The sequence below is a fragment of the Charadrius vociferus genome, unplaced genomic scaffold (genome assembly GCF_000708025.1).
Source record: "Charadrius vociferus isolate BGI_N301 unplaced genomic scaffold, ASM70802v2 scaffold459, whole genome shotgun sequence".
In the NCBI taxonomy this organism is placed as follows: domain Eukaryota; kingdom Metazoa; phylum Chordata; class Aves; order Charadriiformes; family Charadriidae; genus Charadrius; species Charadrius vociferus.
In genome coordinates this window covers 2,246,707-2,272,452 of record NW_009650249.1, presented here as the reverse complement: position 1 = coordinate 2,272,452, position 25,746 = coordinate 2,246,707, and the positions used below count along the sequence as shown (strand labels likewise).

The following is a 25,746-nucleotide window of genomic DNA, read 5'->3' as shown; positions in this document are numbered from 1 at the left end:
ACGAGCTCTCCAAAGAGGTGATCTAAAGAGTTCATTTCCGGCATACTGGCCAAGTTTGTATTTATTTATTTTTCCCCACTATGAGAGCAAACCCTGGGGCATCAGGTATTCCAGCCCCTTGTGCTTTTTTTTCAAGGTTCAAAGCGTATTTGAGAGTCGAGTCCTCTCTTCAAACAGAAGCAGGGAGCAAGGTAAATCCTGCAAAGCAACCAACCCCATTAAAAAAGAATAAAAAACAAACAAAAAAAAAAAAACAAGAGAGAGGGAAAGAAATCTCCCTCCTTTCCAAAGGAGGGGAAAAAAAAAAGGAAGATAAATCCAAACCAACCCCCCTGCACCCCAGGGCTGGTAGAAGGTGTCCGGATCCCAGAGTCCGCTGTGTTGGTGGGAAAAGCCCAGTGACCTCCAGCCGTGGTTGGCAGCCCGATTGCCCCGTCCCACACTCGCCAGGGCGCTCCCCGGACACGGGTTCCACGGTGGTGGCTCCTTGCCCCGTCCCTCCCGCTGCAGAAAGGCCAGCGGTACTTGGTCTGAACTCGGAGATGCTCTGGGCACTTGATTTTCCATTATGCCGAAGATGTGTTTTCTCCTTTAGCTGTTGCGGGTTTTGCTTTTTAAATTCACAGTCTGATCCAAAAAAGAGAGAGAGAGAGAGAGAGAGAAAGAGAGAGACTGGATGAAGTAGAGGAGGAGGGAGAGTTTGGAGCGGGGAGGGAGGGAGTGCGAGGCACGCCGGGCTCTCCTTCTACGCATAAAACTCCTCCTGCTTATCGGGTTTCTGGTACGTCACGTTGGCTTGCTTGGGCTCCTCCAGCGTGTAACTGCCCTCGTCCTTCTTCTTCATCCGGTAGATGAGCAGCATGACCAGGAAGGCAGCGAAGAGGGCTCCCACCACGCCGCCCACGATCACGGCTGCAACACAGAGAAGTGGCACAGCCATGAGTGCGGCCCCGCAGCACCAGCCTGGCTTTCAGTGCAAATAATTTGGGGGGGTGAGGTGGGGTGTCATTTTGGATTCCAGCCTGGGTTTCGTGCTGTGCAAGTTTGTGAGCAACTTTTCTCCTGAAATCTATGGTTAAGAAAACTGAAAATGAAGGTGAGGAGCTAATGCAATCGTGTGATTCAAGGAGCTTCATCAAGCTCCCAAGTGCAGCGATGTTGAAGGGTAGATAGGACCCAAAGGCACCTACTCTACAGCTGCATTGTGGGCGATGGACTGGCACAAGGCAGCCCAGGGAGAGAGAGGTCCCTGCACAGGCTGTAGCCTCATGTAAGGTGGGTGCAGAAAGTCCCCCAAAGAGCTGCTCATTTGGGTGCCCGTCAGCATCCACCACGCTCAGCTGAAGACCACCAGACCAATAGCTGCTTTGCTGTGCCATCGCCTCCAGCTGTCTTTAGCAGATGGTGGGTCACCTTTAGCATCTGTCTTTAGCAGATGGTGGGACCAGAGGTGATACCTCAGGCCCATCTCTGATGTCCCTCAGGCTGGACAAGTGGCCCTCCCAGGGCACCTTGCTCTTCTCCTGCAGTTAGCAGTGGTGGGTGCTATTCCACCAGCACCGTAGCACATCTTTCCACTAACATCCTACATTTTTCCTGGAAACCCATCTGAGCAAAAGCAAATTGTGCATAGCTCTACAGTCCCCTGGCAAAGACATGAAGACCCCTGGGGATCCCCCAGCACAGGCCATGGAGCTTTTTTGGCAGGTGAGTGTGGGTTATCCCAGGCTCAACAGTACCCCAATGCCCTGCCAAAGACCGACCCCTCTCCTGAGCCATGGACAGCCCAGCTGTCTTTCCCCCCCAAAACATGCCAGCTCTTCCCCCACAAGTCCTCCGGTCTCACCTATCAACACTTCTTTCCTTTCCAGGATGTTTTTCTGGGGCAGTTGAGCGGCTGAGTTGCCGGAGTCTATCGTGTTGTCAATGAGCCCCGGCTCCGCGTTCTTGCCCAGCCCGGGTCCTGACGGTGGCGTCACCACGGCCATCACCTCGTTACCAAGCTCGGGACGAGTCGTCTCTTCCTCCTCCCGGATCTCAAAGTCCCCACTGGGGCCGCTGCTGACTGGGACCTCCAGCTCGTTGTCGAGGACTGTCGTTACTTCCCCTGGCTCCATCTGGGAGAAAGGACAAGATGGAGCAGGGGAGAAGGACCAAAGGGTGGTTCCTGCCTTCAGCAGCTCTGATGTGTCCAGAGGAAGGACATCACAGTACCGATGACAGGGTGGCCCTCTCAGCAGGGAACATGGGGAATAACATTGGGATGTCCCTTCCCTGTGTCACTGAAGTGGATGGTCATATTGCAGCAAGCAACACAACCCCACATCTTGATGGTCACCAAAAGGCTGAGGCCATCGTGGCTGAGCTGGAGCGTTCTTGCCTGTCCCCATCCCAGGTGCCCTCGAGGTGCACAAACTCGTACCTGTTCCCTGTAGCTTCACCTAAAGAGAGCCCCACACCCTAGACCCACATTTGGGCTCTCTGTCCCCAGTGTAGATGGCTGGCTGGCAGAAACATCTCACAGATGCCTCCTGGCTAGACATGAAGTGATACAGCCATTTGTGCTACAGCAACGTAGCAAGTGTAAGGATCGGGTGCCATTGGATGAGCCCCATAGGGGTCCCTTCCCTCTCAGAATCCCAGACTGGTGAGGGCTGGAAGGGCCCTCTGGAGCTCCCCCATCCCACCCCCTGCCAGAGCAGGAGCACCTCCAGCAGTGGCACAGGACGGCGTCCAGGCGGGTTTGGGATGGCTCCAGAGGGGGAGACTCCCCCACCTCTCTGGGCAGCCTGTGCCACTGCTCTGCCGCCCTCACAGCAGAGAAGGCCCTCCTCAGGTGGAGATGGAACTTCCCATGTTCAAGTTTGTGCCTGTTACCTCTTGTTCTCCCTTTTCTCCCTTCAACCTGCTCTTATGGTTGCAGCCCTACGGCACAGAGGGGGAGCAGGAAGGTGGGTCCTTCTCACCCAGGACATGGAGCCAACCCAGCTCCCTGCCATGGTCCCTGACCAGGCCCCCTTGTCAAGGAGGTGAACCCAGACCGGATAGCAAACATGGGCCGGGCCGATGAGCCGCTCCATCCCCCTCCAGCCCAACCCTGACCTATTCATTGCCTCCTGTGCATCCCCACACCTGCATCTCCCCTGGGGCCAAATCCCACCTTGTTCTGGCAGTCTGACCTGCTACGTGTCCACGTGCTGAGCTGGACCACATTGAGCATCCCCAAGCAAAACGTCCCCAAGATCCCTCCTTCACAGGGCAAACAGCTCCCTCCGTGGCTGCCTCAGGACATTACAAATCGGGATGAGCAAAGATCTCAATGGGCCGAAGCTGGGGAGGGCGAGCGGGAGCCCTCTCCATGTCATGCTTGCCCCCGGCGTGAGCGCATGGCTCACTGCTTCCCACAAGCACGAGTTTTTGTGACAGAGATTAATTGAAGGTCAGGGAGAGCCCAGAGCGCTATACATACATATACGTACACAGAAAAGAGGGACTAGTTTAGACAAATCACTCCACCTTTCAGTCAAAGCGGTTTTCAAAGGGCCCCTGAGGGGCTCTGAATGAGAGATGGAACAGAGGATTAAATCCCCTGCTCAGGACAGGCTGGAAATGCACCGTCAAGCTGTAATTGTGGAGGTTTGGGCTTCCCATTGACGGGCTGCAAGTTGGGAAATGGTACGATGAGCCCAGACGCCAAACCCAGAGAAAAGCCGCTCTCTCCCCATGGGGCGGTGGTACCCCCAGCCCTGCTTCCCTCCTTCCCGGCGAAGCTGTTCTGGAGCAACTGGGCAAGGCAGAGCGGGCGGCACCGGGAACATGTGGCACACCCCTGGGTGCCCCCATCAGCTCCCATGCCAGCCCCATCACCATGCTCTGCCCATGCTAAACCCCCCACCCTTTCATCTTCCCTCTCCAGCTCCCCAAAAGTTCCACTCTCCACATGAGCTGAGAACAACCCAATCTGGCTTGACCTTCCTCTGAGCAACTGGCTCAGGATGGACCTACCCCAAAGGCATCACCATCTCTTGGCTTCAAACATGGCCCATGAGCCCTTTAGCAGGTGAGAAGGGCTCCTGCCTCCTACCTGGGGGGCTTCTGTGGGTGGCAGCGTGGCAGGACTGGATGGCAAGGCAGTGCTTTTTTCTGTGAGGTCTGCAGTCCTGGAGGTGCTTGGTTTTGGCAGGGACCTGGGCTTGGCTGTGCTGGTGGGGACAAGCCGTGATGTGGCCACCTCTGTTGGTGTGCTGGTTTCAAGGATGGAGGTGGTGGGTGTCTCCAAGGTAGTGGCCCGAGTGGTGGCTGCCTTGGTGACAAAGGGGGGCAGGAACCTCCGGATGGTGGTGGGCTTGGCCGTGGCCATGGTGGTGCTGGTGGTGGTTGTAGCCGCAGTGGTGGTGGTGGTGGTGGTGGCAGCTGTGGTGGTGGTGGTGGTCGTGGTAGTAGGGGAGTCGCTGACAGTGGTACTGGTGGTGGTTGCTTTCCAACTGGGTATCACTGGTGTTTCTGTCATCCTGGGAATATACAAGATGCTGGTTGTCTGCTCAGGGGTGGTGTCCTCAGCAGGGAATGGTTCAAAGGGGGTTGCCACGGGCTGCACCGAAGTGATGGGCAGCACAGCTGCTGTGGTGGGGAGCGTGATGGACGTGTCCATGGTGAGGGTCACTGCTGTCTCGAGCCCCGACTCCTGCTCAAAATCTGAAAGAGGAGGAGAAGAGCAAAGGGTGAAGCTGCTGCTGGCCCAGCATTTCCCAGGGTTGACACCCACATGGCCTCACCTCTAAAGAAACCGAGAGCATGGACTGGTTCCAGGCTCAGCAGAAACCAAGAGCAGCAAATTCCCATGTGGTGGCCAAAGCCCCTCTCTGGGGACAGTGAAATCTCTATAATATGGCACGTGCAATTGTGCTGCCCAGTAGGACCACAGACTGAAATGGGAAACGGAGTCACTTGAGCTCAACCTTTGGGACAGTTCCCTTTGCTTTTGCCTAGGAGAGGGCAGCTCTGGAGACAGATAACAGCAATCCCCACTCACATCCCACGGCAAGCCCCTCTCCAGTCCCACCAAAACTCACCACCAGGCGCCCCAAGGACCCTTCCCCGAGAACCTCGCAGCTACTTACATCCTGAACCGGAGCCTGAGTAGACATCGTCCAGTTCATCATCCCCAAAGGGGTCATCATCCCCGGAGCCCTCCAGGTCCACGGGCCTCTCATAGTTCTCGTTGCGCCAGCGCTGAGCCTGCAGCAAAGCGGGGAGAGACGCGTGAGCAGCTCCATCCCGACCAAATCAAGACGGGTGCCTGCACAGACACCCCCGGACAGCCCTTGTGGGACGACGCACAGGTCAAATGGGTCAGGGACAAGCAAGACCGAAGGAGAAGAAGCGCAGGCGGCACTTTCCAGCTGAACCACCCAGAATTGTGGGGTTTTTTTCCCCAAAACAATTTGCTGCAGCAAATCTTTCAGACAAGCTGACATTTTGTGGAGAGCTCACATTGACTCCGATAACATTTCCCATGGAAACAAGCCCTCTGGAAAAGGGGAAAAAAAAACCCCATCAACTGCTCCTGAAAACTGTTAGAAAAATTATCAGTTTGGTTCTCCAGCTCGCTATTGTTTTGGTTTAGATGATTTTCATGTGGTTCATGGCACAGGTGTGACAGCAACACACACTGTCAGCTGCCGTAACTTGGAAAAACAATATCAGACTTCAAATATTCCGCTGCTTTACAGTGGTGCTAAAGCTTGAAGAGCCCTTGCTAGTAGAGCTCTTAAACATCTTGTTTTGCAGATCAAAGTGTCTCCTGTTTGTGTTGCAAGGAAGCAGTTTGACACTTCATTACAACCCAAACAAGGAGGCTTTGATCTGCAAGATAGCATCAGATGTTTCAAGATGTAACAAGCCAGGTTAGTGCTTAAATTTAAAAGAGAGGGGTTGAAGGGTCCCCTTCACCTAATAGAGCATTTTACCTCTTGACAAAACTTCGAGTTTCTTTGTTTTCATTCCAGATTGGAACAAGAAGGAGTTTTGAAAAGTCAGAAGGTCCCATGACATAGAAATTGGGGACTTAACTCATATTTTGTCCCCACATCTCTTCTCCTGGAGCCCACCAGCTGGAGAGGGAGAGAAAACCCGGGAGCCCTCAGCTGCAGTGAGATGCTCGGGGTTGGGAGGCAGGAGGACACTTCTCAGGGGCTTTGAGATGATTCCTGCCGTGGTGCCCAAGCCAAGGAGGTGTCTGCTGCCTAAACCCTGCCTAGATAGTCACCGATGTACCACTTGTGTCATACGCCCAAGGTGACAGCGTGAGCACATTCCTGGGGACATAAATTTCTCAGTAAGGTCAAAGGGAGTTGGGCTTTCAAGTGTCTGTCTCTCCTAAAAGTGCTGCTGAGCTTTTTCTGGCTGGATCTATTCCTTTGTCTCCAGCCCTCCCCTATCACTGCAGCCACTGGTTATATCGTGCCAGTCCCCAATGCGCCACACGCTTTCCGAGCCACTGGGAAGATTCCATCTTTGCCCCAAAGATAATGCACTGTCCTGGAGTTTCAAATACACAGTTGCCAGCAGCTCACTGAAGAAGTCTGTTATCTACCAGAATCAATCCACGGGGAACTGGGAATCCCGCAGCCCCTTGCCGAGCCACAGAGGCCAAACCTCACTGCAGCACGAGGCTGAGGATGGTAGAGATGTGCTCTGAATGTAGGAGTCAGTGCTCATTTAACCCTGTGGAGACGCTGGGAACTCCAGCAATGGCCACAGTGCTGGGGAAACAGCCTGGAGAAGAAGGACTGGGAGAAACAGGAGGGAGGGAGGAGGTAGCCAAGAGCGAGGGGGACACGTCCCTGCAAGGAAGGAGCTTGTTTTCTCTCCTTGGAAATCAAGGTGTCACCAATGGATGACAAGCAAGACAAGCCTAATGTTCCCAAATGATTTCAAATAATCCTTTGCTCTGCCCTATGGAGGATCTATGGAGCGCTTCAACTCCTGTAGAGCGTAAAAAGTAGGGAAAAACTGATGCACCAAGGATCAGTGCAAGTGCTTTTGCTAAATAAGTGATGTCTCACCTGTAAACCACTGTGCAACAACAAAATAAATAAAATGCAATAACAAATAGATGCCCAGATGGGATCTGCTGTAGCCCAAGGGGAAGACAGTGGATAGAAGTAAAAGACCCCAAGAACCACCTTTGGTTTCACCACGTAAGTTTTCCATGACTCCCCAGGACTGATTCCAAAACCTTTGGGTCAACGTCCCTCTTGGGTTGGTAGGACAAAGCTATGGAGTTCTGGAGCTCACCCACTGTGAAGTCCATCCAAGACTTCTCTGTCCCTGTGAGCAGTGCCGAGAAGCCAGGGACCAGGAGAACCTGGGGGGACGCGCAGGGGCTGGTTCAGTGTATTTTGAAGGCTCATGGGGTGCACCACCCATAGGAGCTCATAAATTATGAGACAGGCCACCAAAACTGATGGGACGGCAAGGAAAAAATTGCAAGGTTTGAGGGATGGGAGGAAGAAACATTTAGAGTTGCTGTTATTTGCCTTTTGATTATTACTGTTATTACACCAAAAATACTGAGGTTCACCAAGAAACGAGGAGGCGCACAAGCGATCCCTGGACCACCCCTCACCCCTGACAGCTAACCTGGGCAACCTCCCCAGTGGTTGGATTCTCTCTGCGTGACCTGCAAAGCATCACTGTAATGGAGCCACATGGCCCAGCTCCATCAAGCCCATTTCTCCCTTAAATTGGAACCAGACAAGGCAGGTCCATCCACCAATTCCCCATCTCTCTGTGCTTGGACCGGGAAATGAAAAGAGAAGTGCATGGCCCCAGCATGCCACGCCAGACCCTATCCATCCATCCATCCATCCATCCATCCATTCATCCATCCATTCATCCATCCATCCACTCATCCACCCATCCATCTGTCCACTCACCCATCCCTTAACCCACCCTATGGGGTGGAGAGACTCAGCAGAACCAGTGTGTGTCCTGGATCTGCTCTGCCCAGGAGAAGAGCCTGGAGCGATGCAACGAGGGCAAACGGGTACACGCAACGTGGTCACATCCGGTTGCAATAAGCCAAAGTCAGGTGAGAATAAGGCAGACAGGAACATTGAATTAAAGCAACTTTGGCAGCTGCGGGTGCTGTTTGTGGCCCGGGTTTGGTACCGGCAGCCCCATGGTGAATTCCCACTGGGAATATCCTGGAAATGACGGAGATCACTGTGTAAGGCTATCTCTCAGACGTCACAAGTGAGAATTGCACAGCCCCGCATCTAAAAGCAAACCTTTCCATGAGAATAACACCCCCATATTTTGCTCAGGCAGCAACCAAGCCCAGCACCCCCCAGCTCAGCACATGGCCAGGGAGGAGTCCCCAGGCATCACTGCCCAGCCCCAGTGTCCTCCTGGGGTCACCGACCGATGCTGCGCTCCAACCTGCAGCGTGCGGCTCCCCGGCATGACGCAGAGGTTTGAGCTGGAAGCCCTTCCTCGGGTTCTGTCTCTTCCCCAGATCCGGACCCCCTGCACTGTGCCAACACCATCGCTCCCTCCAGCTGGAGGGAGCAGGATCTGTGCCACAGCCCCACAGGGATCCATCTCCCGGAACAGCCGACTGCAGCAGGAACACCTTCACAGCAATCAAACACCTCGCAGGGCCAAAACTCACTCTCCGGAGACAACTCCCCAGACGTGAGAGACGTCTCTCCCACGCCTGCCCCTCACGCGCCAGCAGTGAGAGAGCAGAGTTGTTCTCAGCCAGGTTTTGCCCTAAGTGGATTCCAGAGGATCGGCGGTGATCAGCGGAGTTTATACCGAGGAGGGAGGACGGCAGCCCGCCAGCAGCCCAGCTCCAGCTGCTGCCTGGCCAGCTCAGCGCATGTAATACCAGCTCCTTGCCCGACCAGGCACCACACTGCTGTTGCACCGCAAAATTCATGAAGCTGCTGTGTTCCTGCTGCTCAAGGGAAGCGAAACAGGACCTAAAGTGGGATGGCAGAGAGCTTCCCTTCTCTTGCTTGTCCGCAAGTCTCCAGAGATTGCTCCCGAGCCGCTCCTGCGTGCAGGGGAGGACGGTGATACAAAACCACGGCACGCAGCAACGGATGCCGGGCAACCCTTTGCTCCTCTCCAGCATCCTTCATCCTAGGATTGCATCTGCCCAGCATAAAACCCTAAATAACCACATATGGTCATGGGGGGACCCCCCGAGTGCAGTAAGCACAGCCCCAGCCCACCAAGCTTCACAAAGATTTATTGATAAAGACTTGTGAAATTTCTCCAGGTGTTCCCGGTGCAGAGCAGGGGGTTGTTTGGGACACGGTTGTTCCCCAAAAAATCCCCCATTCTGCTCCACTCCCAAGGCACTGACGTAAACCTCCTCCTGGCCAGGCTGCCCCAGCTGCAGCCCTGATGGTATTAGGTCAGACTCATGCAATAAATCTTGGGAACAGTCGGTGTTTATTTGGATTTACTGCTGCTTAGATCGTTAATACTCCACGTGCGCCAAGCCCTGCAGTCGTGCACGACCCCCCCCAGCCTCCCCCCAGCATCGTGGGGGCTGCTCCCCCTCGCACAGCTGGGGTGAAGCAGAGAGGAACGGTGATTTCACCAGCCCGGGAAATCACAAATCAGGCAGGATGGCAGCTCCCACCTCCCAACCCACGGCTGCCTCCCCATCCGTCACAGCACAGACGCAGCTGGCTGGATGTGTCCCAAAAAGAGAAACTTCCCCCAGAGTTTATCCCTGGCACAGCAGGCTCCATGTGGTCGGGGCAAGGTTGGAGGGTGAACCCCCTGGACGTGCTGAATCCGTCCCTTGCAACCCCCGGTCCCCCAGGATGGTGTCACAGACTGTCCCGAGCCCGCGGCAGAAGGGACAGGGCTGCTGCCCCAGCAGGAACCCCGGTGCCAGGCTGTGAAGCCTGTGCAAGCGCTGAGGATTGCCAGCCCCAAAAGAGGGTTTCCCACAGCACAAATGTCCTGCCTGCCTGGGGCCGGGAGTCACGCGAGCCGCATCCGCACCCTTGATCCATCTCCTGCCGCGGTGGGGATGGAGGGACCCACTCGCAGGACCCTCAGGTCCTCCGGGCAGCTCTCTCGGGGTGTGCGGTGCAAGGCTGGGCCAGGCAGGCAGAGGCTTCTCTGCGTAGGGGGAAACCCCAGCGCGATGCTCCTCCTGACCCCGGTGCCCCCTACCCCACGCCGATCCGAGGCAAGGGACAGCAGCTCCCATCCCTGCAATTACAACGTCCCAGCTAATGGCTCTTGGCAGGGGGTTTGGTTAACCAGCTCAGCCCTGTTCCCCCCTGGCCGGGGCTTCATTAGGGAAATTAAACCAGGGGTCACGGCAAAGCTGCTGGAGGCACCGTGGCGCAAGACGCCAGCTGGACCTGGGGGGTTGCGTCGCCTTTGGTGATGTCCACATCCATGGGAGGGGAAAAGGAGTGGAAAGGTTTAAATATGCCCTGCGAGGTGCTGGCTCTCTGCCAGACCATGCTAAGGATTGTCCTGTAGAAAGGGGACCTGCTTGTGCCACATCCGTGTGGCTCAGCCCATGAGCTGGTGGTTGCCATGCCAGCCATGGGGGCAACCTGGGCCAGGAGCCAGCTCTGGCATCATCCAGACCCCAATCGCATGCCCTATTTCTACTCATCCAATGTCCAAAATGGTCACAGATCTGCTGCTATAAAAGCCAGCCCCAATACAAAGCAGTCTCCATAGGGCAGGGACAGAAAGCCAAATTTCAATAAACATTCCTCTAGTGCTCTAAATGACCCAAAATCAGTGGCAAACCCAAAGGATTTCGATGTCAGCAGCTCTGGAGGTGACTACATCAAGCTTGGATAAGAAAAACATCCCCCACTTGATCTGAGGACCCCTTTGCTTCTGCAGCAGCCGCGGGGCTGAGCGAGACCGGCAGGCGATGACACCCACCCGACCACACACTGTCCCCTTCGACACCTCTGCTCCGCGGCTTGGCTGGACCGGTCGGGAATGGCAGCCAAGGGGCCGCAGCAGCGCAAATCACACCCAAATCCCGTGCTAAGAGCCTTGGAAAGCGAGCGAGAGCTCAGGCCCTTTGGCCCGGCACCATCGGAGCTGAGCAGGGAGATTAGAGAGGCTTCAGTCCCTCTCCATCATCTACGTGCATTTAACCCCCCCCAGCAGAGCGGATGCCCCATTTCTCCCTCTCCTCTCCCTTTATCAAGGTGTGTGACACCATTTTACAGGTGAAAAAAACTTAAAAGCTCGGGAAAAGAGTCCCACTGACACACTCAGCTCTCCCACGAGCAGCTCTCCACATACACCAGAGGATTTGGGGACTTAAAAGATGGGGGAAACCAAGGCACAGAGGGGACCCGCCCGCCACCTCTGTGCAGGGTACAAACACTCTCCTACAGATCCCTCTACAGCTTTGGATGTGTCCTGGAGGACGGGGACCAACCAGCTGGTTTGGGTCTTCCTAAATTCCCTGCACACTCTTGCTTGAACGTCCCTCCTTCCCTAGTCAGGGAGGATTAGGGTGTTATATTTTTTAGGGTGTTCCCACTCCGTGGCAGGGCTTTCGCAGCGATTCTTAAAATTCCTGAAACCTGCCTCAAAACATTAAACCCAAAATGTGCTGCCTTTGCAAAAGCAACATTCCCTGCCAAGTGTCTGGCTTTCACTCCGGGAGGACGGGAGCCTTATAAATCAATCCATCTTTAACCACGGGGAGAGGCTGCTGACCCTCCTCCCCGGGATGCTCTCAGGCCCTTCACCGGTAGCCATCGGCATGGCAACGGTCGCCATGGAAACCACCTACTCCATAGCGACGCATCCATCGCTGGTGCGGGGCGATGGGTGGTGTCCTCCAGCGCATCCACCCAAACCGGGTGTGGGGTCTGCTTCCCTGGGGGTGTCATGGAGGAGGAGGAATTAAATGGCTTCATGGGGTGGGATAAGGGGGAGTGGGGGAGAAGATCCATCTCTGAAAGCCCAGAGGGACTCCCAGGGGAGCGGTCCGGGCAGGGGGAAAAATCCCGGCTTGAGTCCCGGCATGCGCTGTCTGCGGGACTCTGCAGAGGGTCAGAGCATCCCCCCATGCCCCAGCAGCCCCGGCTGGGGGTTATCTGCCCCTATCTGGGGGGTGGAAGTGATCGAAGGCTGTGGATGTTTCTGCCCTCCTCGCTGTGGACAGAAGCTGGAGAGTTCTCCCTGAAGGAATCAGAAGGGAAATTGAAAAAAAAGGATTAAATTTGGTGGTTTGTAAGGCAGCTCGGCTGCAGGCTTGGTGCGTGCCCTGAGCTCGGGCTGGCGGCGATGGGGAACACAACCAGGTGGTCAAATCCTTTCCCTGGTACACGTCTAAGGCTCCGTGGCAGCATGCACGGAGAGCAGAGCCGAGACCCCCCAGAGGTGAAGCGAACCCCCCAAAAGCATTGAGCCCCAGCAGCCCACACGCCTCCTCCCACTGGGTCCCCCTGCAGCCCCCGGCACTGTGCGTGCTGCAGGGACACCCGGCATGGCAAGCTGGGCATGGAGATGGTTTTATCCCACGATACGGATGTCCACGGCCACCCAGCAGCCTCCAGCACAACGCCAGGGCACGAGACGGGGCCAAGGCAGGGGAAGGGACGCGTGTGGACCAGCAGCGGGGACGCAGGGAACCAGCCTGCTCCACATCCCGGTGGGTGGGCAGTTAAAGAGGAAAAGGAAGATCGAATCAATGTGAAAGCAGCCTGGAGAATGGGACTGGGTGGCGCAGGCGAGCACAAGGAGGACCAGCTTGTCGTCCCATCCCTTGATGCCAAACACAGGTTCTTGTCTCTGCGTCCCATCCCCCGCCCACCCTGCTTGCAAAACCAGAAAGCCAAAGTCCCAAAGGTCTGTTTGGGTTCCAACCCAGCGAGACAGCTTTGGGAAGCCCAAACCCTCTGCTCCCAGCTGCAGACCCGGAGACCCGCAGCCCCGTGCGCCGCAAGGGCGAGGGGAGAGGACGAGGTGGGCAGGAGACTGCCCTTGCCAGGATGGAGCGATGCAAACGGTGACGGCAGCACGAGCAGCAGCGATCCAGGATGTGTCCTCCAAGGGAGACGCTGAATCTGGCCGGGGTGGAAAGCTTGGAAGGACGCAGCCAGGGTCAGCAATTCATCAGGGGCTGAAAGCCGTTTTCTCCAGGAAAACACATTTAAACTGAGAACATATCGCAGGAAAAGCATCGATTATTTCTATGGTGTTTTCCACGGGATATTTTCAATTAATCACCCCATGAAAGCACTTTTCTGGTATTTTATATAGAAAACCTTAATAACTCATCCCAACACGTGATTTAGTGATACTATAAACAGTTGAAATAATACTAACTCGCCCATAAAGTTGGAATGAAAACATTGTTTCTGAACCTTAAAGACTCCACAACACTTTTCCCACTCCCACTGCAAAAAAAATCACTGAATTTCCACTTTTCGATCCAAGGCTGCGAGTTAAAAATAAATCTGTTGGAAAACTGCTCCTGACGGCATCTCAGTGTCACTGGGACCCATTGCTTCAGGAAAAGACCTCCATGTCCCACCATGGTGAGCCCCGGCCAAGTTTTTGTCTGAGGACTGATGCTAGAGACCACCAAGCTGCTTGTGTTGATTATGCCCCCAGCAAAGCCGAGGAGGCCAGGCTAGAAGGCAATGTCACGACATGGCTGGAGTTCTGGGGGTGCAGGATGCCGGTGGAAACCAGGGGGCTGATGTTCACGGCCAGCACAGATCCCACTGGTAAAACATGGTGTGAGCTCGGGCGAGCAGCAGCCAGTTATTTTGTGTAACTTCATTCTTTCCCAGATTAATTAAGCCCCTGAATAACAGCTGCCTAAACCCCAGTGCATTTTGATTTAATAGGCCGGTTATTTTATGCAAGTAAAATAATCATTAACATTTACCGAAGAGCAGCAATTATTCTGGCTTTGTATTGATTCTCTGCTGCCAACGCAGGCAACGCTGCGAGGAGCCAGGCTGGGTGTGGGCGCATCCCGAAACCTGCGTTCGGACATGTATAAACGTGAGTGTTTAATCACCACTCGGGGAATATAACGAACCTCCGGGTCCGGGTACCCTGGACCAGGCTCAGCTCTTCAAACAGCATCCCTTCCTCCTCTTCCTTGGGATCATCTGTCTCCACCGTCATTTTTTATCCCAGTTCTTCAATGGATTAGTGCCAGCTCCTACCCCACTACACAATAAATATCCCCGAGCTGGGGCTGGCATGAAAAATAGCAAACCTCCCAACGTAAATTGTTGCTAACACCTCATCTCCCAGCACGCTCCGCTTTTGACCTCCGCGGAGATGGAGGAGAAAAAAACAAAAAACCACCCAAACACCCAAACAAAAGTCCCCACCTCCTGCTGCACGCGGAGCACCAGATGAAGAGGCACAAAAGAGCCCAGCGAGGCTCTGCCACGCAGCGGTTGGGATTGCGTCAGGCAGTCGAGGTGGCTTCTTGGGGCTCCCCTGGGGTGGCAGATCCCCCCCAAACCCTACGCACCCCCCAGGGACGGCCGTATTTGGCTCCTGCTGCATCGGCAGCGGTTCAAACCGCGGCTCTTTGCCCCACGGCTGTGGGTTTGGGCAGAGCTGGTGGAGCACTGGGATGGAAATGATGCTCTTGGCAGATGCGGGAGCAGGGCAGGAGGATCCCCCAGGCCTGAGGGAGCCAGTGCAGGGGAAAACACAAGGAAAAACTTCTTTACGATTCGGGTGGCAGAGCACTGGCACAGGCTGCCCAGGGAGGGGGTGGAGTCCCCTTCTCTGGAGATTTTCAAGACCCGCCTGGATGCACTCCTGAGTGATGTGCTCTGGGCAATCCTGCTTTAGCAGGGGAGTGGGACTGGATGATCTCTAGAGGTCCCTTCCAACCCTGAAAATTCGGTGATTCCATGATAAGCCGAGCCGCAGCTGGGCTCTACAGAGCCCCCCTTGGTACCCAGGAGTGGGGAGATATCCGCTCACCGAAGAAAACCAAGCCCACGGTGCCCTCCATCCTACAGAGAGCATCCTGGCATCCCTGCATGGGATGAAGCAAAACCAGCCGGGCCGGCAGGCAGGGACAGGCAGGGCTTGGGCAGCTGGGACACCCGCACCCCCGGCTCTGCCGCCTGCCCTCCTCCACCTCCCCGCTCTACCTGCCCAGGCCAATTTCTTTTTCCGCCCCCGAAGGATTCGAGATGCGCTCCAGACTCATTAATTCCTGTGGGATCACGCATTGCCATGGTGACGCCAGCAGCCCCGGGAAAATCCTGCCCTCCTCGGCACGCTGCCCACGGCACCCAGGCCACCATCCACGGATGCTCACGGTGGGTCTCAGCCCTCCGGCTCCATCCGCCGTTTCCTTCCCGGGACTCGGGAGCCGATGCTGTCAGTGGCAGCTCCCCCCAGTCATTACAGAATTGATTTAATTTGCTCTGCTCCATAATCCTATTGCAGCTTAACATGCAAAACTGCTTTTCTCACCTTCCACAAAGGCGCGTTTCAGAGCTCTCTCCCCTCCCTGAGCCGCGGCTCTCCAAAGAGCTGCAAAACAGGACTTTATATACATATTTTTTCCCCTGCCCTTCCTCGAGCGCTTGGCACAGGGACCGCTGCTGTGTCTGTTCAACACCTCCCCAGCGGCCCCCCGCCAGCAGGACGTCGCTAATTGGCACTTTGGGATTCACACACTCCCGTTCTTGCCCCCGGCTGCCCCGCAGAGACCCAGCAGCGCAGCCAGGCCCCCGGGAGCACTCACCCTACCCAACCCGGGGCGGGAGGAAGACGGTCCCGTGCTCCGTATCCAGGCTGTGGAGAAGGAGTTCGGCCAAGACAAGCACCTTCAGGGTTGTAGCAGGGTTGGGAGCTGCGGGCACGGCCGCAGGCCCGGGTGGCTCACATGGGGGACAAGTCATGACGTGCCTCAGTTTACCTGCCTGTGAAATAGGTGCAAATAATGCAGGGCAGGGGATGGGAACAGGCAGGGGCTCCTCTTTCATCTCCGGGGAGCACAGCACATCTCTGCAGAGGGGCATCCACCTCTCACACCCCGTTGTCTCAGCGGCTCGTGTTTCTCTGCTCCCACAACTCCCCCAGATGCAACTTGGGGCTGAAGGTCAGAGTTTCCCCACCAGTCTGACATATAAAAGGACGAGCAGCCTTGCGGGGAAGGCAGAGAAGTAACCTCTGTCTCATGGATTATATCACGCCTGCTAGTGCCGGTGGGCAGCACGCTGCGGGAAATGGCATCGTCAGCCCTTGCCTCAGTTTCCCCCTTCCCCGAGGACCGTGGGGAAAAGGCACAATGTCCTCTCCAACCAGGACTCAACCTCCTGATGTGGGATGACAGCAGGGATGAGCTGGAAGGCAGAGCTGGAGGGGGACAGGCGGAGGGGTCTGCTCAGGGCTTGGTGGTTCATTCTGCGTCTCGCTGTAAGCGTGCCAGAGCCCCAGCGCAGGGGTCAGCCTCACAGTTAGAGCGGATATTAAAAAAAAAAAATAAATAATCAAATTGAGACTTGAATGCGCCAGGGACCAGCGTCACGTTAAAGAGAGGTCAAAAACCCCGTTATGGGGGTTGGAGTTTTTCAGCCGCGCAAATGTCGCGGGGGTCAGCGCTGCCTGGAGCATCCCGGGGCTGGGTCCCACGGGCGAGCGCTGGCCTTGGGCTGGATCCTGCCGCTGCCGCTGGGCACGGGGCGAAGTGAGTTTTCCTTGTGGAAGGGAAAAAAACCCCAAAACCGTACAGAACCAAACGGGTGGAGTTGGAGATGGTGTTTGCAAGCTGGGAAGGGGATGAAGAGGTGCCTGTCTGTGGGGAGGTGGGGGCTGGTGGGGAGCAAAGCCCTGGTCTCCACTCCTAAGGGGTGCACAGCTCCACTCCTAAGGGCTGCTGTGTGCCGGGACTGGGACCAGTGACCTGGACAGCCAGGCTGGTGCAGGAAGTCTCCAGACTGGTTAAAGCCACTCCGGTGAGCTGGATATGTGCCGGCTCTGACAGCATTTCTCCTCCCGAGCTCTTTATCGTCCTTTTCTTTTTTCCTGTTTTGTTTTGTTTTGTTTTGTTTTGTTTTTTAACTTTCCCCCTTTATTATTTTTTTCCTTTGTTTTTAACTTTTTCCTTTTTCCCCTCAATTCCATGCTCCAGCACCCCAGGGCATTGACTGAACCTCTCTGCTCTCCCCAGCAAAGAGACAGAGAGAAAAAAAGCTCATTTCCAGCCGCCTTTACTGGAGAGAGAAGAGCAGAAATCTGCATCTTAATAGTTCAAAGTTAGAAGAAAAGGAAAAAGAAAAAAAAAACCAAATACTCGAGAGCTTTTAAGCCAGACCTGAGATGAGGAGCTCAACAGAAAGTTTTGCACACCCAAAGTTTTGTCCCATAAAGAAACAAACCTGAGGCCGAGGGCCTGGGGGGGGCACACAGGTGGAGAAGAAGCAGTGTGCTGCACCTTGCTGGAAAGCAGCCTCTTCTCTCCTAATTACTCTCCTAATTACACCTGAGAGGCTTTTGGTGGGGACCTGAACTAATTATTCCCACTTAACATGCCACCTTCATGCGTCCTCCTGCCTGTTGCCCATTGAGGGTGGGTGAAAATAAATAGCTCCCCGGTTAGTTTGGCCTCATAAGGGGTTTTCTCCAGGTCCTGAGGGCCACCTGATTCCTTTTGGTTGGTCCCCAGAGGTTCGGCCCTTGCACAGCCACCAGCGGCGCTGGCTGCAGCCGGGCACAAGCCCCGTCGAGAGCTGGGTGGTTTTTGGCGACAGCTTGAGCTCCTCCGCGCATCCAAATCTCCCCAGGCAGATGGTTGGGCTGATTACACGCTTCCTGGGTCACCCGAGGGCAACACCAGCATTTCCACAGGCCCACCAGCTGCCCAGCAAGGAGAAAATATTTATTCTCCCCGCCCCAGATAGGAAAGGAGCTTTTTTTTTCCTCCCTTTCCACCCTATTTGCTGTCAAAGGGAGCCCATTCGCTTCCCTTCTCTGCAGCCAGGGAAGGACGGACACCACAGCCAGAGAAAAGCCACTGCTGTGTACCCGATGCCCACGATCCCCCCGGAGCAATCGGGTCTCTCCAGGTTCAGTTTTTCTTTCTAACCCCAGCAGCAGAAAGGGAGGGAGAGGGAGGGGAAATAGGTGCCGGGATGGTTTGACGCACGGCGCCTCGGACACTGGCGTCCTTGTTCTCCGCTGGCCACATCGCACCGCCGGAGCCGGGGAAACCTAATCCTGCTCCCTCCTCACTCGGATTTCCCACCTCTCCTGTGCTAAAGCACCGATCAGGCAGGCAGCAGCGCTAACTAAAGGTTACGGTGGCGCCAGCCCTTGAGACACAACGATTTAATGCCCGGTGCATTAAAAGCACGGCAGGGATGGAGCGAGGCATTGCCCACGCCGCACTCCCGGTTATTGCAAGCCCCTAAGCTGGGACACACGCCGGCAAAGGGGGTTTATTCTTGTCAAGACCATCCTGAGGATGAAACCCCAAAGTAAAACCCAAGGAGGAACACATGGGGTGTCTGAGGTGCAGGGACGGCACTGGGACCATCGGGTTCCCAGTGAGGTGCAGCCATCTCTCCTGGGATGGATGTCCCGCTGTGATGGGGGGAAGGCGCCCCATTTCGGGGGTGTCGAGAGGGTTAATCCATCAGCACTTGAAAGCTGCGCAAATGCCAAGTGTTTCTTGCTTGACGCTCAAATACCTGGACTTTTTGCACCTCAGAAATAGCCCGATGGGCGATTAGGCTCAGAGCAGCCAGGTGGCAGCGCTGCAAAGGGGGTGTGAAAACCCCCCAGCGCCGGCTGGCTCCTTCGCCAACGGCGAGCGGCTCCCCGCGCGCGGGGAAGCACTTCTCGCTGCCAAGAGTAACCCAGTTTCTGCTGTCTTGCCTCATCACTCAGCTCTCCAACACGAGCGAGAGCCGGGTGGGGAGTTCCCCCCAGACTGTGATGCAGTGCCCCGGGAGGAGGTGATGCCGTGAAGCAGAGGAAGGCCAGCGGCCAGCCCGGGGCCACATTCTGGCTCTCCTCAGCTCCTCTGGGCACGCCAGCATCCACCCCGGCCACGAAGTTCATTTCAGCTGCCTGTTTTCGGCTGTAAAATCAGCCTGTCTCCCTCCGAAAGCATTCAGGGGAAGGTCGACGTTTCCCACCCCCAGCAGATCGCCGCCGGAGCTCCTCGATTTCGAAAATAAAATAATAAAAAAAAATAAAAAAAAAAAAAAAAAAAAAAAAAAAAAAAAAAAAAAAAAAAAAAAAAAAATAAAAAAAAAAAGGAATTTCCTCTATTTCCTTTTTCTAGTCCATGCACAAAGAGCCCTCAGCCGGTATTTATCTGCCCTGAACTTTATCTGCCGCAGTTATTCGCCTGGAAATGTAATCAATCTCCCTTCTGACAGCACCGGCCCCTTCAGCTCGGCGGCCGCACAGCCGCCCTCCCCTCTCTCATCCAGCGGCGTTAAGCAATCAAACACCATGTGTCATAAAGAAAAATAAAAAGGCAATTAACAAAAAAAAAATATTTAAATAGATAATCCCCACATGGGGCAGCTCAAGCCTTTGCTACAACTCTGCCCTGTTTTGCACAAAGGGAGGAGAAACGCTCCCAGGGGACCCGCTGTGCTGCAGGAGCACCAGGACAGTCCCCAGCGAGGGGGTCACCCCCAACGGGACCACCACCGGGATGGGGCACAGCAGCTGGGACACCGGGACCTGCTTCCCCGTCTGGAAGCACTCAGGCTCTGCACCGCGCCAGTAAAGCTAGGGTTTCCAGATGAAAGAGAACCGTCTCGAATCTGCCGGAGATCAGAGCTTTGACCTGAGCGTTGCCCATCTCTGGTTACTGCCCAGGAAACGCCGCCAGCCCCGCAGGGTTCGGCTTACCGAGAAAATAAAAGAGCCGGAGGCTTCGAGCCTTATAAATGAGCAAAAAAGCATCTTCCTGTGGACAAAACCACTCCATGCTCTCGCTGCTCCCGCACTGGGAATGAGGGATTTGAAGGCTTTTTGTTTCAAGGTATCCCGGCCGCGTGCGATGGGTGTACGTGTGAAAGGGGGTTATGTTGCTGGAAGGAGTTGTTCAAATATTTATACTGCCCGAGCCTCCTTGTTTCCTGCTCCCAGATGAAGTCCTCTTAATGAAATGTAACAAAACAAGCCGCTTCCATTCTGCCTTTTCAACGATAATTACGGCTGATACAGTAAGCGGGATGGCAGCGTTGCAACACCCCACCGGAGAGACAAACCCAGCATTCTTAAGGCAACATCTACCAGGCGCTGTGAGCCCCAAGATTTTGGGAAGAGGGTTTGTATTTTGGTGGTGTGGCCCCACCATCCATCCTCCCACTGGGCTGTTCATGGGTCCACGATGGCATCGCTGGTCCTGGAGCGAGAGCCCGTCTGCGCCACTGGATGGGGAGAGCCACCGGGTTAGCCCCGGCCCCCGATTGCTCTTTACCGCCTTCTCCGTGTGGGATATTACCGCCATCACAACAGGCATTTGATTTTGGCGGGGAATAAGCAGCTGAAGTGAAGCAGCAGGACCACATGCAGGGGTGGAGGCTGCACGCGTTGGAGCCGGTATTTGTCGTTGAGGGAAATGCCCCTTACAGAGCCTCTCTGGGGTACCTCCATCTCCCCCAGCCCAAAGCGCGTGGTGATAGAAGGGAGAACCATCCTCCTGCGCTTGACATGGAGATGGAAACTGAGGCAGAGCAAGGGAACAGACATCAGTGGCAGAGTCCAGCATCTGCCTAACAAATAAGGGCAGCCTTTGCTCTCCTTCACCTTCTCAAGCTGGCAGGGGTTGGCCGGACAGAGCAAGATGGCCCCTCGTGTACTGGGACTGGTTACCAGTAGAAAGCAGGTTCAAGTCCATGCTCCACCACGTTTTCTTCATCCCTTGGTCAAATCTCTTTGCCTTCCTCCAACGCTGCGCAGTTTGAAGATGGGTCACTGGTAGCAAGAAGGATTTCTAACCCTTCAACGCTTGCAAGAACCCAGAACGGCACTGTGCCACCAGCAGAGAAGATGGGTTGTGTGCTGGGTGCTGTGCCCACTGGGTGCTGTGCCCTCTGGGTGCTGTATCACCACGGACAGACACCCAACATCAATTCCCCTCTCCTTGGGGGAGGAGATGTTGTGTTTCCTGAGGAGAGGGGATCTCCAGCAGCAGGAGGAAGCAGTCAGTGGTGCTGATGTCCACCAGGGAGGGATGGCTGAACCCGGGGAATGGCTGAAGGCAAATCCCTGTAGCCAGCTCCGGCCAAGCTGGGTGGCACCTGCAGAGCTGAGCATCCCCAGCCTGGGCACCTCAAAGCATCCTGCCGGCAGGATCGGGATGGGGTTGCAGTGACCGGGTGGACAGCCATGATTACGTGCACTTAAAACAGCCTGCGCTGGAGCGGGGAGAGACCGCGCAGCCCAGCTGGAGGGCTCAGCTCACCCCTGAGGGGGAACCAGAGCAGAAGGAGCCCTGCAATGAGACAATCCCACAGACAACGGCAGCATCCTGGTGCGACACGCACCTCCCCGAGCTCCACGCACCTCTGAAGGGCAGCTGGAAGTTATAGCTCGCGGGGAGCATCCTCTCTGCTGTTCAGGTGGGGAAACTGAGTCACAAAGCAACTGGGCAGCATCTCCCCAGAAGCCTGCGATAGCCTGGGAGAGGATCCCAGGAGTCCTGGCCTCCGCCTCACACAGCCTCTCCTCGGGGGATGTGGAAAGGCAAAACCTGGTGTGTCTGGGGGTGCTGGGGCCATGACCCACTCCAGCATCTCGCCTGACTCGCTCACAGCACCATCAGGCCCTACATGGTGATGGGGCTCCCCAGAAAAAAACAAAACAAAACAAAACAAACAAGCAAAGGGAAAAAGAAACAAGAAGAAAAAAAGCAAGATTTTCAGCTCAGCAGTCTTTTTTTTTCAGATCTAAAATTGATTAAAATAAACCCAGTGATCTGACTTAGCTGTTTCTATTTAGGACCTGAATAAGGACTTGTGAGCCCAAAAGCTTATCTGCTTTGGAGCTTTTTTTCCCCAACCATATCAGTCACTCTAATAAAAGATGCAGCCTCTCCCTGCCGGCCTCCTCGCGCTCACAGCCTTCGACTGTCACACTTCCACCCGTGCCACTACCACTGCCATTGATTTCTCTGCTGGCTGGAGCGAGTGCCGCGGTCCCCGACTGCTATCGCTCAGCAGAGGAGCCACAAGGTTACAACTCATCCAGCTGCTGCTTAGCCCACCAAAAAAAAAAAAAAAAAGCGAGAATTTATGTTCAAAAATCTGCCTCCTTCTCCCTTTTTATTTTCATGGCTCATAGTGATCTTCCCACCACGTTCCCAGCCCTGCACAGGGCTCAGCACAAACCCTGGGTGCCCACCCAGCACCAGAAATGATGCTGGAAAAGCCACGGGAGATGGTTTGCATGTGAAGGCAGCAGCAAGGCTTGGGTGCAAGCAAGGCGGGAAACCACGGCTGGAGCTCAGCCTTGGATAAAGGCAGCTGCCTGGATGTGTCCAGGTCCCCTAGGCTGTATTTCTGCTGGTGCGGAGAGCAGGAGACCCAGGGAAGCAGGTCTGTGCTGGGGAGTACCTTTGGATGCTCAGACTGAGGATGGAGGGACCCAAACACTGGGATGCAGCACGGGTGATAGACAGGGGACCGCGGTCCCACAGACGGGCTCTCCCTGAGTGCTCAGTCCCCAAACTCCAGGCTGAAATGGTGATGCTCCTGCAAATCAGGCTCCCGGGTCCTCCAGCTCCAGGATATCTCCCTCCCGCTGAGGATATCAGTGGCTGGTGCCCCTTCCAGCATGCAAGGAGAGCGGCGGGACACGCGCCTTGCTGCGAGCCCACCACAACCCAAGTGCAGCGGCCAGGCTTGTACAACTCCTCACCCCCCCACCGGTAGATTTTGGTCCTGGTTTGGCAGCGCTCTTACCCAAATCTCGTGATTGCTCCCTTGAAAGCAAACCCAAGCTCACCCCGTGCTCGCTCTCTCTGCCCCACAGCCAGTTCAGCGAGGGACAGGGTGAGGATTAAGGATGCGATAGCGGAGGGGATTACCCGCAGCCCTCGCCGGGCGCCCGGATCCCGGCAGATTGCCTGTGCTGTGGGGGGAGGGCAGCACAAAACCTCGTGCCTTGGCATTTGATGGATTTTTTTCTTTTTTTTTTTTTATTACGGTGTAATAAAATGGAGGATTTACCTGAATGCTAAAATTACACCGGGGACGCGCGCAGGCGGTGGCAGAAGGGAGCGACATCCGCGGCAACGCTGCGATGGGTGAGCAATCCTCATCTGACCAAAGGGGCACTTTTTTCCCGACAATTCATAACCCTTTGCCAGTCTCCCAGCAGCTCAGCAAGGCACCTCCGCCCCCTTTGTACCCATGGGGAAACTGAGTCACGGACCAAATCCCCAACACAGCTCTAAGGCAATTCTCCCACCGACTTCCCCACGGAACACCTCGGAGAGGAGTGGGAATCTTTCTTGCTCTTCCCTATAGACACAAGCATCAGCACCCCTGAGCACCCCAAAGAGCACCCCAACCTCCACGTTTTGCACGCAGCAGCCCCAGAGCTCACGCTCATCCCAGCTCCGCTTCTGCCTTTCCTCCTGCCCGCTTCCCAAAATGCACAAGGCCACACGTCTGTAGATAAAAAGCGCTATTTTTAGCATCTTGTATCATTAACCTCTGGGACTCGCTGCTACGCATGGCACCCCCAGGGACAAGGTTCCTGAAGGGTGCATCAAACCCAGGGACGGGGAAGGCACGCTTACATCAGCCAGAATAAAAAAATGGATATAAATTTGCGCGTTGCTGGCATGGAGAAGGGGGTGTCCTCTACACTCATCCCCAATTATCCGAAATAAAGCGGTTTACACACGCGAGGCTGCTCTAAAAATGCAGATTTCTGACCACATCCCAATCTGGGAGTGGGAACGCTGGCGAAGCGGTGACGGCTCTGCTCTCCCCTGCCCCAAAACCCCATCAGGGCCAGGCTGAGCGCATGGCTTGGCCGAACACCGAGGATTAATGCGGAATTTCCTTTTTGTAGCTCCCTCCCTGGGTTCACGCTGCCGCAGGGATGCTCCGGAGGATGCTCCCCACACATCCTGCATAGAAATCCTGATTTTTGCCCTTTGCAGGGCATAAGCCCATGCTGGCGCAGCCATTGAGCCCCGCTCCTCGCCCAAAGCCGTCCCTGGGGCTCCGGGCAGCAGAGCAGCATGACACCAAGCTGCTGCGGGGACGGGAGCAGGAGAAATAGTGCGACTGACCCACTACTGAGGGATGTTTCTCGGAGATCAGCGCTGGCTGCGCTGATCGGAGCAATAGGGCTGGGAGGGATGCCACAACCAGGCTGTGTCTCTCCCGCCCCTGGTCAGGATGGGCCCCGTGACTCTGGTGCCCCACGCGCTGAGCCAACACAGCCTTGAGCATCTCCAGCCACGGGTTTGCACAGCCTCCCCACAGCCCCCTTATCCCGGCACATCCCGACCCACACGGGGTTCCCGCTGGCTGGCCTGAATTTTTCCAGCTGTAGGACATACTGAGGGCCCTGTGGGTGTTCAGCCCGGAGAAGAGGAGGCTGAGGGGAGACCTTCTCGCTCTCTACAACTACCTGAGAAGAGGTTGTAGAGCGGTGGGGGCTGAGCTCTTCTCCCCAGTGACAAGTGACAGGACGAGAGGAAATCTGAAAGGGTTATCAAACATTGGAAGAGGCTGCCCAGGGAGGGGGTGGGTTCGCCATCCCTGGAGGTGTTTAAAAAAAGGGCAGACATGGTACTTGGGGACGTGGTTTAGAGGTGGTTTTGTCAGGTTAGGGTGATGGTTGGACTTGATGATCTTAAAGGTCCCTTCCATCCTCAGCGATTCTATGATTCTGTATCTCTCACTGCTTCTCCATGACCACAGTAGCACCTGTCTGCTCCTGCCTGCTCCTGCCTGCCCTGTGCAGGGTGACCCAGGCACCTGGGTTCCCTACTCAACGGCTGCTCAGCCTGAGCACTAGGCATCACTTGTCCCCACACAGGCACCCGATTTTGGGGGTCCCCACTGGAGAAGGCCAATGCAGCACGTGGGATTAAGAAGGTGCAATGGGAGGTGGGGGATTTCTTGGCCGCAGAAGGCAGCGAGCATCCCCACTGCTCTCGCACCCGCTTTTGGGTGATGCTCCCCGTCCATAGGAGCTGGGGGCAATTGCTCTAAAACCCTCCAGGAAAAAGCCCCTGGACACCAGGAGCGAGGTAGGGCAGGGGTCTCAAGGCCAAGATTTACCCAGAGAGGTCAAAAATGCCACAAGGTCAAAAATACCCACAGAGGTCAAAAATGCCCCCTCTTAACATACACAGGACTGGCGCCCCACCCCCCAAAAAAGATGCTTTTCAGAGCTGGCATCCATCATCATCTGACCCCAGCCCAGCCTTGACGTAGGCATGTCCTGAGCGGGCAAAGGCCATCCATCCCCAGCCCGGGGGTCACTTGCCCCATGGCACCCCTGGGTGACACCACTGTCACCCAGGAGGCCCCAAGCTCTAATTTCAAGACCCCCAATGGCTCATTCCCCCTCTCCCCCCAAACCCCACCACCTCCCTTCATCCCTCCTGTCCCTGCAGCTTTATCTCCCTTAAGCCGATTGCCGGTGCTGCCGCCGGCGCTGGGGCTGCCCGCGGTGAACCTCCGGTGCGCTGCCGGCTCGCCCGGCGCCCGGGGGAGGAGGCAGGGGGGG

General features: G+C 55.7%; 1 protein-coding gene across 1 annotated transcript; it reads right to left on the bottom strand.

The window, feature by feature from the left end:
- Positions 1-668: 668 nt before the first annotated feature.
- On the bottom strand, positions 669-8,469 carry SDC3 (syndecan 3). Its single transcript, XM_009893025.1, has 5 exons — positions 8,446-8,469; positions 5,121-5,238; positions 4,085-4,695; positions 1,847-2,117; positions 669-912 (listed from the first exon to the last, which is right to left on the bottom strand). The coding sequence occupies exons 1-5, from the start codon at positions 8,467-8,469 to the stop codon at positions 746-748; spliced, it is 1,191 nt and encodes a 396-aa protein (XP_009891327.1). The 3' UTR covers positions 669-745.
- Between the last annotated feature and the right edge of the window lie 17,277 nt (positions 8,470-25,746).